Genomic DNA, 13,713 nt, shown 5'->3' on the forward strand with positions numbered 1-13,713 from the left:
AAATAAAAGGTATTCACAGGAGGCTTTTATGTGGAGCCCCTTTGCTCGTTATTTCATAACTTCCAATGAAAACCCTTAGAAAACTTGCAGAGCAAAGAATTGTCCTTGCTGGAACTACTTTCCTTATTTCTCACTAGTCAAGGGACGAAAGACATAATAGTTGAAAACAAAGAAGGTGGCAGTAGAAAGGGCAGCATGATGCCCAAACCCTAGTCCTCTCAGGGGGAAAAAAAAGGGGTGACCAGAAGTCTGATCTGGGTGGAAAAATTTCTCTAGAAATTTCTCCTAGATAGAAAGTCTTCACCCGTGACAACTCTTCAATTCTTAACATCCTGGAACCCATAACTTTTTGTGGTGTGAATATGTATACATCTACCTTTCTAGTGTTAAAACTTTGCCAAAACATTAGTCCAAATGTGTCTGAGTAGCAACTCCTACTCAGTAGAAAAGAGACCCTACTGAAATAACTAGAAGATACTACACACTGAACATTTAATGAGTACCTATAATTTTCAGTTTCTGTGCTAAGCACTTAGGTTACTGAGATAAATGACACAGTCTGGACTTCAAATTGCTTCAAAGTTGGTGAAAGGAAAAACAAAGAAATATATAAATAATATTAATGTGACAACTGTTAGAAGAACAGGGCCCTTCCTATAGACTGAGTCTTGAGAACCTAGTAAATTGAATCAATGTGAAGAAGATAGAAAGGGAATTCTAGGTTAAAGGAGCGAAAGATGCAAATATGAAGAGTGTGAGAAGAATTCAAAAGTAGTTTGATATGGCTGGAATATTGAGTGAAAGATGGAGAAGACAAAAGAGGAGAGGCTGGAGAGGCTGTCATGACTACATTCTGAATGGCTTTGTCTTACATGCACAGAAATTTGATTTTCTAGCAAAAAAAAAAAAATTGAAGACACTGAAGGATTTTCCCATAGAACAGAGACATGATCAGACTTAACTTTTTAAAGGGTCACTCTGTTTGAATTTTGGATAATGGATGAGGGGTATTTGATACTAAAGACCAATTAATAGGCTGCATTTCAGGTGAGAGATGGACCACCCAGAGCATTGGCATTAGGGATGAAAAGGAGATGAGTTAACACCTCATTAGAAATGCAGACTAGAGAGGACATGGTGACAATGAATGTGAGTTTAAGAGAGAAGAACAAAAATAGGGTGACTCCAGGTTTCTGGCCTGAATGATGAATTCACTGAAAGTGTCTTTCAATAAGACAGGAGAAGACTGTAAAGTTCAAGACTGAGTCTGAGGTGCGTTGGAACATGCAGTTCAAGATGCCAAGACAGCCAGCCAGGCACAGGGTCCGGGCTCAGGAGGAAGATGAGGACAGATACAGGTTATGGAGAATATATCTGACGGAGCTGGCTAGTCCACGCCTCACCCCACACCTACTTCCCTGCCCAGAATATAACTCTCCGCATCACCCTGTCCGGTGCCTTCCACCCACCCGCGAGCCTGGGAATTGAGCATAAATCAGAAGCTGCTCATGAGTCACTGGCTTCAGAAATGGGCTTTACCTGCCTTCTCAAATTGAGAACAGAGAAGCCAGAATAGCCCCAGATTTTCAACTGGTGGCGGTTTGTCTTTGCTTTCTTTTAAATACCCTTCTTCGCCTTGGCAACCTGGCTGTCTGAATTTATAGTTTGGACTTTCTGTTTGTGTCAACCTAACCTGGACCATTCCCTTAGCCAGGTCACAGTCAGCGCTAGCCCATATGATATTTTCATAAAATTTAGGAAAAAATGTCCTCTTTGGTTGGCATTCACTGTCTCAAGTACTCACAAATTGGTGAGCAGAAGATATCTTTGTGCTGATTAGAAAAGGTGACCCTGTGCAGGGCATACTATCTGTATGTGCAGCCTGACTTCAGACCAAGATATCTGGCTCTTTGGTGAGGATGTTTATGCCCAGTTTAAGTCCTGAGCTGTTCGTGTGTCTCACTTATACTGGCAGCTACCATGAAGAGCTTTCTTCACTTCACCCCTAGGCAAATGACATCTGAGATGAGCAGACAGAAATAGTCCCATGACGGCAGAAGGCTATATTCCAAACTTTGGAAATGTTCTACTAAGAGTATATAGAAGTATTGACAAGCAATAAAGGGTTAGACACCTTGATCCTCCATCTTCTACACAGCACTAGCCCCATGGGAAACCTGCCTAGGGCTGGCAGAGGCCTTGCTCTCAGTATTTGGCAGCCAGGGCTACATTCAGAAATGAGCACACATTCCTCAGACATGTTCCACAGGGCAGTGAATTCTGCACATCTTTATGAGTGAAACTGGGTTTTACAGCCTAGCCTGAGAAAATATGAAAATGACAGTAAGTCAGATGAATGAATGTACATCAGGCTGACATAAATCTGTGTGGAAGGATTTGTCTCCTATCTTGGAAGAAATCTAGCTAATGGCAAACTTCCTCTATTATGGGACCTCTGAGTTCATGACATATTCAGAGGAAATAGAAGTGAGTTGGCTCTTTAGAAAGTATTCCCTAGAAAAGGAAAACAGCAGGGAAAGCTTTCAGAAACCATTGTTCATCTACTGAAAGATTCACAGATAGAACAGCAAAAAAAGTTCTTCTGCCAAACTGACCTCTGCTTGCATGCTGCCTGTTCATATGTGACTTGGAAGGAATGCCCATAGCACATATTGGTGGTAAAAAAATAAAACATAAAAAGATTCTCAGAGGCAATATAAATCCCAGTATTAAAATCTGAGTCTATGTATTCCTCCGCTCCACATCCTATGTCAGTGACAAGTGGCTGAGCACTCAGATTATAATACTGTTCTGAATGGACCAAAATATGAAATAGTCCCAAATTTCTTACTTAATAGTTTATAAAGTTATCCTGTCCTTATCCTAAATGAGCTAATGGAAATAAATTGCCTGCTCCGGGATAATTAAGGGCTTACTGTAAAAACAAAGTAACCAGAATAAAAAGAAACTTTAGAAAATCAGCTAAGGGCGATGGCGGCGGAGGCGGCGGCAGCAAAAGGAGCAGGGGCTGCAGGCGGTCGGGGCTCCGGGCCTGGGCAGCGACGCCATCTTGTGCCCGGGGCTTGTGGGGAGGCCGGAGAGGGGGCCCCACGGGGCGTAGGACTACTGGAACGGCTTGGAGCCTGAGAAGCTGCTGCTGGAGGCCGAGCCCGAGACGAAGAGGAGCCACCCCGGCCCCGTGCCCACCCCTGGGAGCTCCGGGCCCTGGGCCTGGCTCATGAGTCCACGGCAGCCCGGAGGAGGAGGAGGAGGAGGAGGAGGAGGAGGAGGAGGAGGAGGAGGAGCCGGGACTGGTCGTGGGTGACCCAGGGAACGGCGTCATTGAGGACCCGGAGCTGGAAGCGATCAACGCTCGAGTCAGGGAGATGGAGGAAGAAGCTGAGAAGCTAAAGGAGCTACAGAACGAGGTAGAGAAGCAGATGAATATGAGTCCACCTCCAGGCAGTGCTGGCCCAGTGATCATGTCCACTGAGGAGAAGCTGGAGGCTGATGCCCGTTCCATCTATGTTGACAGTGTGAACTATGGTGCAACAGCAGAAGAGCTGGAAGCACACTTTCATGGCTGTGGTTCAGTCAACCGTGTTACTATACTATGTGACAAACTTAGTGGTCATCCCAAAGGGTTTGCATATATAGAGTTCTCAGACAAAGAGTCAGTGAGGACTTCCTTGGCCTTAGATGAGTCCCTATTTAGAGGAAGACAAATCAAGGTGATCCGAAAACGAACCAACAGACCAGGCATCAGCACAACAGACCGGGGTTTCCCGCGAGCCCGATACCGTGCCCGGACCACCAACTACAACAGTTCCCGCTCTCGATTCTGCAGTGGTTTTAACAGCAGGCCCCAGGGTCCTGTCTACAGGGGCTGGGCTAGAGCGACATCATGGTATTCCCCTTACTAAAAAAGTGTGTATTAGGAGGAGAGAGAGGAAAAAAAGAGGAAAGAAGGGGAAAAAAAAAAAGAATTAAAAAAAAGGAAAACAGGGCTTCCCTGGTGGCACAGTGGTTGAGAGTCCGCCTACCGATGCAGGGAACACGGGTTCGTGCCCCCGTCCAGGAAGATCCCACATGTCGCGGAGTGGCTGGGCCCGTGAGCCATGGCCGCTGAGCCTGCGCGTCCAGAGCCTGTGCTCCACAACAGGAGAGGCCACAGCAGTGAGAGGCCTGCGTACCGCAAAAAAAACCCACAACAACAAAAAAAAGAAAAACAGAAGATGAAAAAAGAAAATCATTTAAGATGGGTCCCCAATGCCTCTTTAATAAATTACATTCCCTTGGGTTTCCCTGGTGGCACAGTGGTTGAGAGTCCGCCTGCCGATGCAGGGGACATGGGTTTGTGCCCCGGTCCGGGAAGATCCCACATGCCGCAGAGCTGCTGGGCCCGTGAGCCATGGCGGCTGAGCCTGTGCGTCCAGAGCCTGTGCTCCACAACAGGAGAGGCCACAGCAGTGAGAGGCCCGCGTACCGCAAAAAAAAAAAAAAATTACATTCCCTTAAGAGGCAATAGCCAATGGATTATAGTATCACATTAAAGATGATGTCTTTCTCCTTTTTAACTTTCATTGTTAATCTTAAATAAAGAAAATCAATAGATCTGTAATAAACGCTTTCTTCTTGGGCTGAGAAACACTCTAAGAAGAAAGCCTTGAGTAAAAGTTTGATGTTATCCATCAGTCGTTCTTCACCAAAAAGAAACAAAATGTGGATCACAGTAAAGATAATTAAGATGTGCTGTATTTTTTCTTTTTTAATTAAAAATAATTGTCTTTTAAAAAGTACACTTTATATTTTCAAGCAGTTTTAGGTTCACAGGAAAACTGAGTCGGAAGTACAGAGATTTCCCATATACTCACTGACAGACCCCACACACGTACACAGTCTCCCTTACCAGAGTGGTACATTTATTACAACTGATGAACCTACATTGACACATCATAATTACCTAAAGTCCACAGTTTACCTTACGGTTCACTCTTGCTGTAAATTTCATGGGTTTTGACAAATGTATAATGACATGTATCCACCATTATAGTATCATACAGAATAGTTTCACTGCCCTAAAGATCCTCTGTGCTGCACCTATTCACCCCTCCCTCCTCCCTAACTCCTGGCAACCACTGATCTTTTTACAGTCTCCATAGTTGTGCCCATTCCAGAATGTCATGTAGTTGAAATTATACAGTATGAAGCCTTTTCGGATTGGCTTCTTTCACTTAGTAATATGCATTTTTTCCAAAGGCATTACAAAATTCCCAAGGCAATGAATGATATGGCATAATGATAAAGAGCGTGAAAACTCAGACTCAAGTATTGGTTTTGCCCCTTTGGTCAAGTTACTTAAATTTCCTGGGCCTTGGTTTGCTCATCTGTAAAATAAGGATACCATTAATACCTATCCCACTAACTTTATGATGTTGTTGTGAAAATCCGATTTCTTTTTTAAAAATGGAGGTAATAATGCCTATGTTGTAGGGTTGTCGTATGGATTAAATAGGCAATGTGTGTAAAGAGCTTGGCACTGTGCCTGGAACATATTACATATTTAATAATGGTAGCTGACAATTTTCAATTTAATGTGTGCTGAATATTTTCTATTTGACCCTCTAAAACTCCTCTCTGCTCTTTTCCATCTTCCTTTGTGGGGCACAATTGCTAAAGAACCCATGAAGTGAGTGCCCTTCCCTCCTGATTTCCTGATGAGCTCAGCTAATAAAAAAAAATGGATAGAAGCTGGGAGGGAGAGAGATGGGTGTTTTCTCCCTCTGCCTATTCTTTGTCAATCTGGAGTCTGGCTGTGGCTGTAATCCTCTTCAAAGGCCAAAGATCCTCCTGGGCAACAGTTGTTGGTTTCCCTTAAAGCTGCCCAGACTTTTGTAAGTAATCTCTTAAATGATCTCTTTTGAGGTAATTTAGAAAGTTTCTGTTGTTTCCTGTCATAATATTTTCCCTTTCATATTTACTTGCAAAGTTATTACTCTTTTACATTGTAAAGCAGCCAGGGAATCATAACATCAGAAACCGTAAGTAACTCTATAAACTCTTGCACATTATTACTAATATCCCTCTATATCCAACACTGGTCAGAATTTATGAAGATGGATCAATACTTTTGGATTCAAATAAAAAATGTGAAAAAAAATTAGAAATTTGGAAAAAAGTTATAAATATTAAAAGTTGTAAAATATCTATAAGAAAGGCTGGTCAATTTTTCCTCATTAAAAATATACCAAACACAACAACAACAAAATTCCTGGGCATTACTTAGCTTGGTAGAACAAAGACAATTATTTAAACAAAGTGTATTTAATGTTTATGACTGATGTTTTATAGTTGTATTCCCCAAGAAGGAATCAGCTTCTTTTCTGGAATCCTGATCACTGAGAGGCATACTGTCCTAATAGAGAAGACTTTTATAGTAATAGTTCAAGGAGATCTTCAACTGCAGCAGGAATTTTCACTAATAATTAAGAAATTAATTGAAGCACATATGATCTACTGCTCTGACTCTACTTATCACAGTGGACTATCAATTTTATCTTAAAATCACAGAATGCATTTTTTCCAGTTTTATAAATATTAACTATATATGTTTTTCATTACAAATCATGTTATAATAAAAAACAGGTCAACCTTAATGTTTAACTTAAAACACAAAAAGTAATAGAGAACATGCAAATATGGTACTCTCTTCACTGTATGAGTGGGGCATGGCCCTCCACCCAGAATATTCTGTAAGAAAACTACTTACCTTAGTTTTTGGTCGAGCTCCAGTTGACATCTGGTTTGGCACACCATCAAGATTCTGAATGTTTCCAGCGTTATTTCTACAAATTCCTTCCTTCTGATGATTTTTCTAAAAGATTACTCTTCAGGTTTATAGAATTCTGTAGAAAAAAAAATTTAAACAAGTTTTTTCATGTACAAAGAATTATTCTCAGGCAATAATTCAAGTGAATTACTCAATAAAAATACATTTTTCAAAAACCTAAATGGTTTTGAAAGTTAACATAAAATGTGAGAATATTCCTAAATAGCAATAATGTTTCCAAAGACATTTATACTTAGGCTCAGTAAGATCAGCCCTAGTAAAGTCTGTGAACTTGTAAATATAAATTTACAAACTAAAAGTAATTTTATACTACCAAGGTAAAATATAGTACTATACTGGCATATTTTAAAACTTTTTAAAAAGCAAATCCAAAGGTATCTAAAAACTTGAAGTAAGAGGTGGCTCATTCAAAACCACAGTATTCTTTTAAGCTTTAAGATCTCAATTTATATATTTTGTAATAGTAGGGAACAAATTATAAAATTTTATTTCTGAAGATTAGCTGTAGAAGTAAAATGAGTAAAGATGTTAGCATAAAGAGAATCCTAAACTTTTCAAATACAGTAGAAGTTCTTCTTCCAAAATGTTAAATTCTTATTGAAGTCATTGTTTTCACAAATTCTTCCCATCCCTTGGAAATCTGCCACATCCCTCTATGTCCAAGTTCCTTATGTAAGTTACCTAGAAGCCTATGCTGCAGTGTTCTGTCCTGGTTTATTCCTTCTGAAAAACGGACCAAGGTTTTCAGAAGGAAAGGTTGGAAATGTGAATTTTTCATTTAACTAAAAATTTAGTCATTGCTCATCAGGTTGTTCTTTGGGGTGGGAAATAAAACATCTACAATATACAGCCTTACATGTAAATCTAGCACTGCCAAGTACTAGCTATACTTGGACTTAATTTCCTCAAATCTAAATTTAATCACCTATAAAACAATACCTTCTGACCTCTACTGAACACTTCTTTGTGCTTGGCATATTTGGCCAACGGAATGTGAGTACAAAGGAACATGTCAAGTCTGAGCAGAAACTTCATGTGCTCTGCTTGGAAATCATAGTTTTCTTACTTTTGATGCTTACAGAAATTCCACTATGGGGAAAAGAAATAAATATGATGATGAGAATACTGATGATATGGTGTGATAACAGGCACTACGTTAATGAGTTTTACACATTTACATTTTGGGGAGAATCTCCTGACTTGATCTTCTGAACAGCAATTTACTAATTCAAAAATGTCTGAGAAGGGTTTGAAGGACCTAGAAGAGTGTGTACATATTCTGCCCTTAAAAAAAGATCATGAAGGATCTAACAGGGTCTTGGCTTAATTCAAATGCACAGTGATTTTAAAAGGTATGAAAGTTATTAAGCTGGAGAAAAAACAGTGGCAAATTAGACTATGTTGGACAGGCAGTCAGTAGTGCTGGCAATACAATGAGTGGGCCAGTGAGTTGACCAATGAGTACTATACTCTTCTGACTACTGCTAATGTCCATTTCTGCTGGCTGGTGTAGACAGTTTGACAGGTGCCTAGAAGAACACCCACTGTGGGTTCATTTGTAAAATGAGGATGATGCTGGCACCTATTTCAATAGGATGCTGCCTACTACATGAAAGCCCCTTCAGTACTACTGTAGCTGCTATTGTAACACAGCCTCTTTTTCTTTGGGAAGTTACAGACTATCTTATTTAGGAAAAACTAACATTTGATGACAGAATGTTAAGCACAACATCCTGTGTATGATACTTTCACATGTATTCCCTCATTTTTTTCTTCTCAGTAACTGTGAGGGGGGTCCTGTTGGTTGAATTTTATAAAAGAATTCCTAAAGAGAACAAGTTGCTTGACTAGGATCACACAGCAAATGAGAATGCTAAGATCTCTTGATTCTTCTCAGTAACTTCTCTCTTCCCCCATATTTCTCTTTGTATCCTGGCCCAGCCCCACTTCCCCAACCTCTCCAGTCTAAATCTCAGCAAGGGTCTGTTCCATCATAGCCTTTGTTCAGCTGGTTAACAGGCTTGGGCTTCTTTTAGCCTTACTGAAGACAGACACCTATGGAGGCAAGGAAATGGGGCTGAAACTGCAGGAAGGAATTGACCACTACAACCCAGCAGTTTTGTAGAGCTCCTGTGGCCCAGGTATAGCCACTTACAGCACTTAGTGAACATATGCTAAGGCACTTTATAATTTTGATGCTGTTATAATACAAATAATATCCTGTCATAAAAGTACATTTTCTATATTCTGTTACTTGCATATAGTAATTCAATTGATTTTTTTTGCTTAATTGATGTTGTTTCCATAAATATTTGTAAGCTTTCTGATTAACTTTATATATTTTGGGGGGGCTGTCTGTACTCTTACATCAGTGACTGATGGTAACTTTGTTTCTTTACCATTCCTCATTCTTTTCTATTATTTTCCTTATAAGTAGGCTTGGCCTCCAGTCAGAGGTGGTAGTATCCTGATTTTATTTCTGATTTTAAGGAGAATGCTTCCAGTGTTTCTCCAACTGCAATGCTGACTGTACTGGGTTTTGTTTTTTCTTAATCAGGCAGTTCCATTCTTTGATCAAAGTTTTTTATATGAAAGGATGTTGAATTTTACTGAAAGCATTTTCTCCATCTATTAAGATGATCAAATTTTTCTTCTTTAATCTCTTAATTTATAAACTACATTAATTAATCTTATGCTAAACCAACCATGCATTTCTGTATTATATTATCAAAGTACCCTTCTAGTCTTTAAGATTATTTATGATAATGAAGATTGCAATTTGTCAAATGCCCTTTAAATAACTAGACTTATCAATGAACTATAGTAATAGATTCATAATTATTAAACTATCATTATATTCTTGAGATCAACTGTGCTTGGTTGTGGGAAGCAGTTCCTTTAACACTTATTGATTTGGTGTTTTCTTTGGCCTTTTTGTACCCATTTTCATGTTTTGTCCTCTTAAGTTTTTGTGTCAAGAAGACATTAGTTTCATAAAATAAATATGGAAACTATGCCTCTTTATAAATAAGATGTAGAAATTTTATATTGCATGACAATTATCCATTCTTTGAAAATCTCAAAGAACCCATAGGCAAAACTCTTTGACACTTAGAGGGAGGTACTTTTTTGATAACTTTAAAAATTTCTCCTATTGGTTTATAGTCCATTTTTGAAAGTTACTCCTGAGTGAATTCTGACAATATATGTTCTATTACACTGTCTATTACATGAAGTTTTTCAAATTTATTAGCAGACCTATGTAGACTCTAGTACTTTGAAAATCGTATTGTATCTGATATTATAGCCCTCTTGTTCCTGTTCTATTTATATTGCCTAGTGGAAAGAGCCTAACCAAGGATTTAGGTTACACAGACTCAAGGTAGATAAGCCAACTCACTTGTTAGATCTCAGCTTAATCACCACTGCCTCTGGGAAGCCTTTCATCACTCCTGGTAGATGTTTCTGTGAATTCCTATATTTCCTCTAGCAAAACATTTCTCTGACATTATTATTGTAGTTTGTTTAATGAGCAGCTTCTATGTTAAACTGTAAGCTCTAAGAGGGTAAAGAGGAGGTCTGTTTAATTTCCCACCAAGCACCTAGCACAGAGTGAGTATTCAATAAATCTATGTTGAATTAACAATTACTTTTTTCCATGTCCTTCTCTGCTTGTCTCTTTCATAAGATCATAGTTATAATGGACTTTTATAGCTACCATACCAAGAGGGCAGAAGAATGATTAAAAATGCCAGCTCTGGAGCTAGAGTACTGGGTTCAAAGCCAGGCTGTGCCACTCACTAGCTGTGTGACTATGAACAAAGTATTTCACTTCTTTGTATTTCAGTTGCCTCACCTTTAAAACCAGAAATAAATAACGTTTTGTACTCACTAGATTGCAGGGAGTTTATATGTGTGAAACACTTAAAAGTGTGTCTGGTACATAGCAAGTTGTGAATTAATGTTAGCTATTGTTATGTTAGTACATGACAGGTAAATGAATGGATAAAATAATAAATCTGTAAAAATAGAGAAAATACAATACTTGCTCCACCTCTGGCCTTCTCTGAGGATCAAGTGATGTGAGTTTTAAATAATGACAAGCATTTGAGGTGCTTTATTAAAATCATTACAAACGGGAAGCCCCAGTGGCCACAGGAAGAGAACTGTTTTATTCTTTGGAAAAAAGTGACAAGGGCAGAGAAATAATTAGGTTTTGTTCCTTATTGGAATTTTTCTTTAATATTTTAGCCTCGACTACAATAAAACTACATTATTTTAACTACACAACTTTAAAAGTTTAATTTAATATTTTTGTAACTACAAAATAACTGAACAAGAATTTTTCCTGAGACTTGATAGTTCTTTGGGAAATAATCTCTGACTTTTCAAATATCCTTTTTTCTGGGTCTTTATCCATTACTTACTTTTTATAGTTCACATTTTATTTAAACAATGTCTCTTCATTTGTTTTTCTTATGTTGACAAGAAAAATTTTAAATGCTATCCTTGTAGTTATTCTCAAAGTTTGCTATGTATAGGTATTAGCCCTAGAATACTGAACTTCACTGATATAATAATCATTGAATATTTTCTGCTACATACAACCAAGCCATGACATAGGATGGCAAGAAACCAAATAATAAAATTCTCTTCCTAATCTTTGTTCGAATTTCATATAAAGAGAGCTTAGGAAAAAATTCCTAAAATAAGATATTTATGCTTATGCAAATACAGCAAAGAATGAGGTGGGTCATTGTTGCTGATTGTCCAAACCTGGAGAGGCAAAGAGCAAATTCTTTTACCCATTCTGCTCTTTTTAAAATAGAAGAACAAAAATACAGAAATACATAAAGATAATCCTATTATTTAAACAATTCCAGGGACATTTCTAAAACTTAACACACTATTCAAATTTTTACATAATATTTTAAAGTGTAACATGCCATTCTTTAATTTCCTCATTTGCAAAGAAGTATCTCACTAGTTAACTGACTTAGAAATTGAAGATAATTACATTTGATTTTTTGGAGGAAAGCACAATGTTTATAAAGAAACATCCATTTTTAAAAACACTTAAAATACCGGCTATTAATATCTAATTGCAACAACAGGTATAAATGATGTAACATCAATTTTGATCCCAAATATAAAGGGTCAAAGCCATTCATAGACTGAAAGTTGCCCTTGCCATTTATTTTTCAAGTAGTATATTTGTTCTGTACCTCAAAAAAGAAGCTTGTGTAATTAACTGTCAAGGAGCACTAAAAACACAAAGAAGAAATTTAAGCACACATGAAAAATTTCCCAAGCTGAGTAAAGTCATTTGTACTGAACTTATTTTTGACAGTTTCTAATCTGTTCCTCCTATTAACTGAGACTAATTAACTTATCCTGCTAAAACACCAAGAAAGACATATTTGATTCCAGATCTATCTGAAAAACGAGAGACCTTCACTTTTCATATTCCTATAGCTAGACACAAGAGTCCCCTTCTCCATCACATTAATGATTACTACCATTTATTTAGTGCTGTGTAGTGAAAGCAGGCTGCTGACTAAATTCAGGTCCTGATTTCCATGCTTACTGTCATGTGACCTGAGCAAGTTACTTAAAGTCTCCATGTCTCTGCTGTCTCATTGGACTAAAATGGGAATAATAAGATCTACTCATAGAGTTTTATTTATTACGTCCCATTTGATTTTTTGGCCCATATTTTACCCAGGATATTGTCACCGCTTCAGGATGCCAGTTCTAACTGCATTATATTCTCTGAGAGCTATAACTATACCCTTTCTGATGGGTTAATTACTACAAAAGGTTACCAAAGACCCAACATGAACAGACTAAGAAAGTTAGTGCCATACTAACTGAAGAACCCAAATGTCTCTTCTAAATCCTGTGATGTGATCCATTAAAGATAGATAAAGTGATGGAATAAAACATGAGATGTGTGAACACAGAATACTCACAATTATGTATCGTTCTACTTAACATAGTGACATGTAAGACAAACGTTTGTAGTCTCGTGGCTTTTTTTTTTTTTTCACCTGTACATAGTTGATTAGGTAACTGCATCTTTTCCCTGTACCCAACGGCTTCCTTAGGCAAAGTATCTTCTTTGGAGTTAATCAATTTCCTGTCTCTTCTCATTCATTCATTCATTCATATGCCAAGCACTGCCTAAGCACAGGGAAAACAAAAATAAATACAACATATTTTCTTTAAGAGCTCTAGTCTACAGAGAAAGCGTCATGTAGACATAATACTACAGGGATTTAAGCCAAAGTATCATATAAAATGATACGAGAACACAGACAAAAGAACAAATAATTCTGCCTGGGGAAAAGGGAGAGTTCATAGAGGAAATAACCTTTAAACTGAGTTTTGAAGTAAGAATAGCAGTATTTCAGGGAAGGGAATCCCAAGGGCATGAAAGCACAAAAAGAATACAGCATGTTCAAAGAATAGTGAGGATTTTTATCTGACTCCATCTGTTGATGCCTAGAGGATAATGGCAGCAAATGATGTATGAAAATTAAATGCAGTCCTCAGATAAAAAGCTACATATTAAGGAATTTGACTTTTCTCTGTAGGTAACGGGAACCTTGCGATTTTTGGTTTTATACTGTTGTATTTTACAACTGAGAATGTTAAGAAATATAGGGAAACTATATAAATATCAAAGAGTTTTAAATATGCAAAATAGACATCAGTATCTCAACATTTCTCATTTGAGCTTAACTCTCCCTTGCCTCTGCTCCCTCCTCTTTGTGACCGATTTTTCAAAATGATATTTTTATTGTAAAAGAAAGTGGAGATATAGAAAAGCACACAAAACAGATGCACAGCTTAACGAATTA

The 13,713-nt window shown here is 37.9% G+C and overlaps 1 protein-coding gene and 1 pseudogene across 1 annotated transcript in view; one reads left to right on the top strand and one right to left on the bottom strand.

The window, feature by feature from the left end:
* STARD13 (StAR related lipid transfer domain containing 13) overlaps positions 1–13,002 on the bottom strand; it is a 383,288-nt gene extending 370,286 nt beyond the window's left edge. The window contains exons 1-2 of the mRNA XM_032611028.1: positions 12,901–13,002; positions 6,770–6,905 (exon numbers count right to left, since the gene is read on the bottom strand). Of these exons, the coding sequence (XP_032466919.1) occupies positions 6,770–6,799 (30 nt within the window). The 5' untranslated portion in view covers positions 6,800–6,905; positions 12,901–13,002. The remainder of the gene's footprint in view (positions 1–6,769; positions 6,906–12,900) is intronic.
* Positions 2,992–3,969, top strand: LOC116743017 (annotated as a pseudogene).
* Positions 13,003–13,713: the final 711 nt, after the last annotated feature.

The sequence above is a fragment of the Phocoena sinus genome, chromosome 18, assembly GCF_008692025.1.
Source record: "Phocoena sinus isolate mPhoSin1 chromosome 18, mPhoSin1.pri, whole genome shotgun sequence".
Classification (NCBI taxonomy): domain Eukaryota; kingdom Metazoa; phylum Chordata; class Mammalia; order Artiodactyla; family Phocoenidae; genus Phocoena; species Phocoena sinus.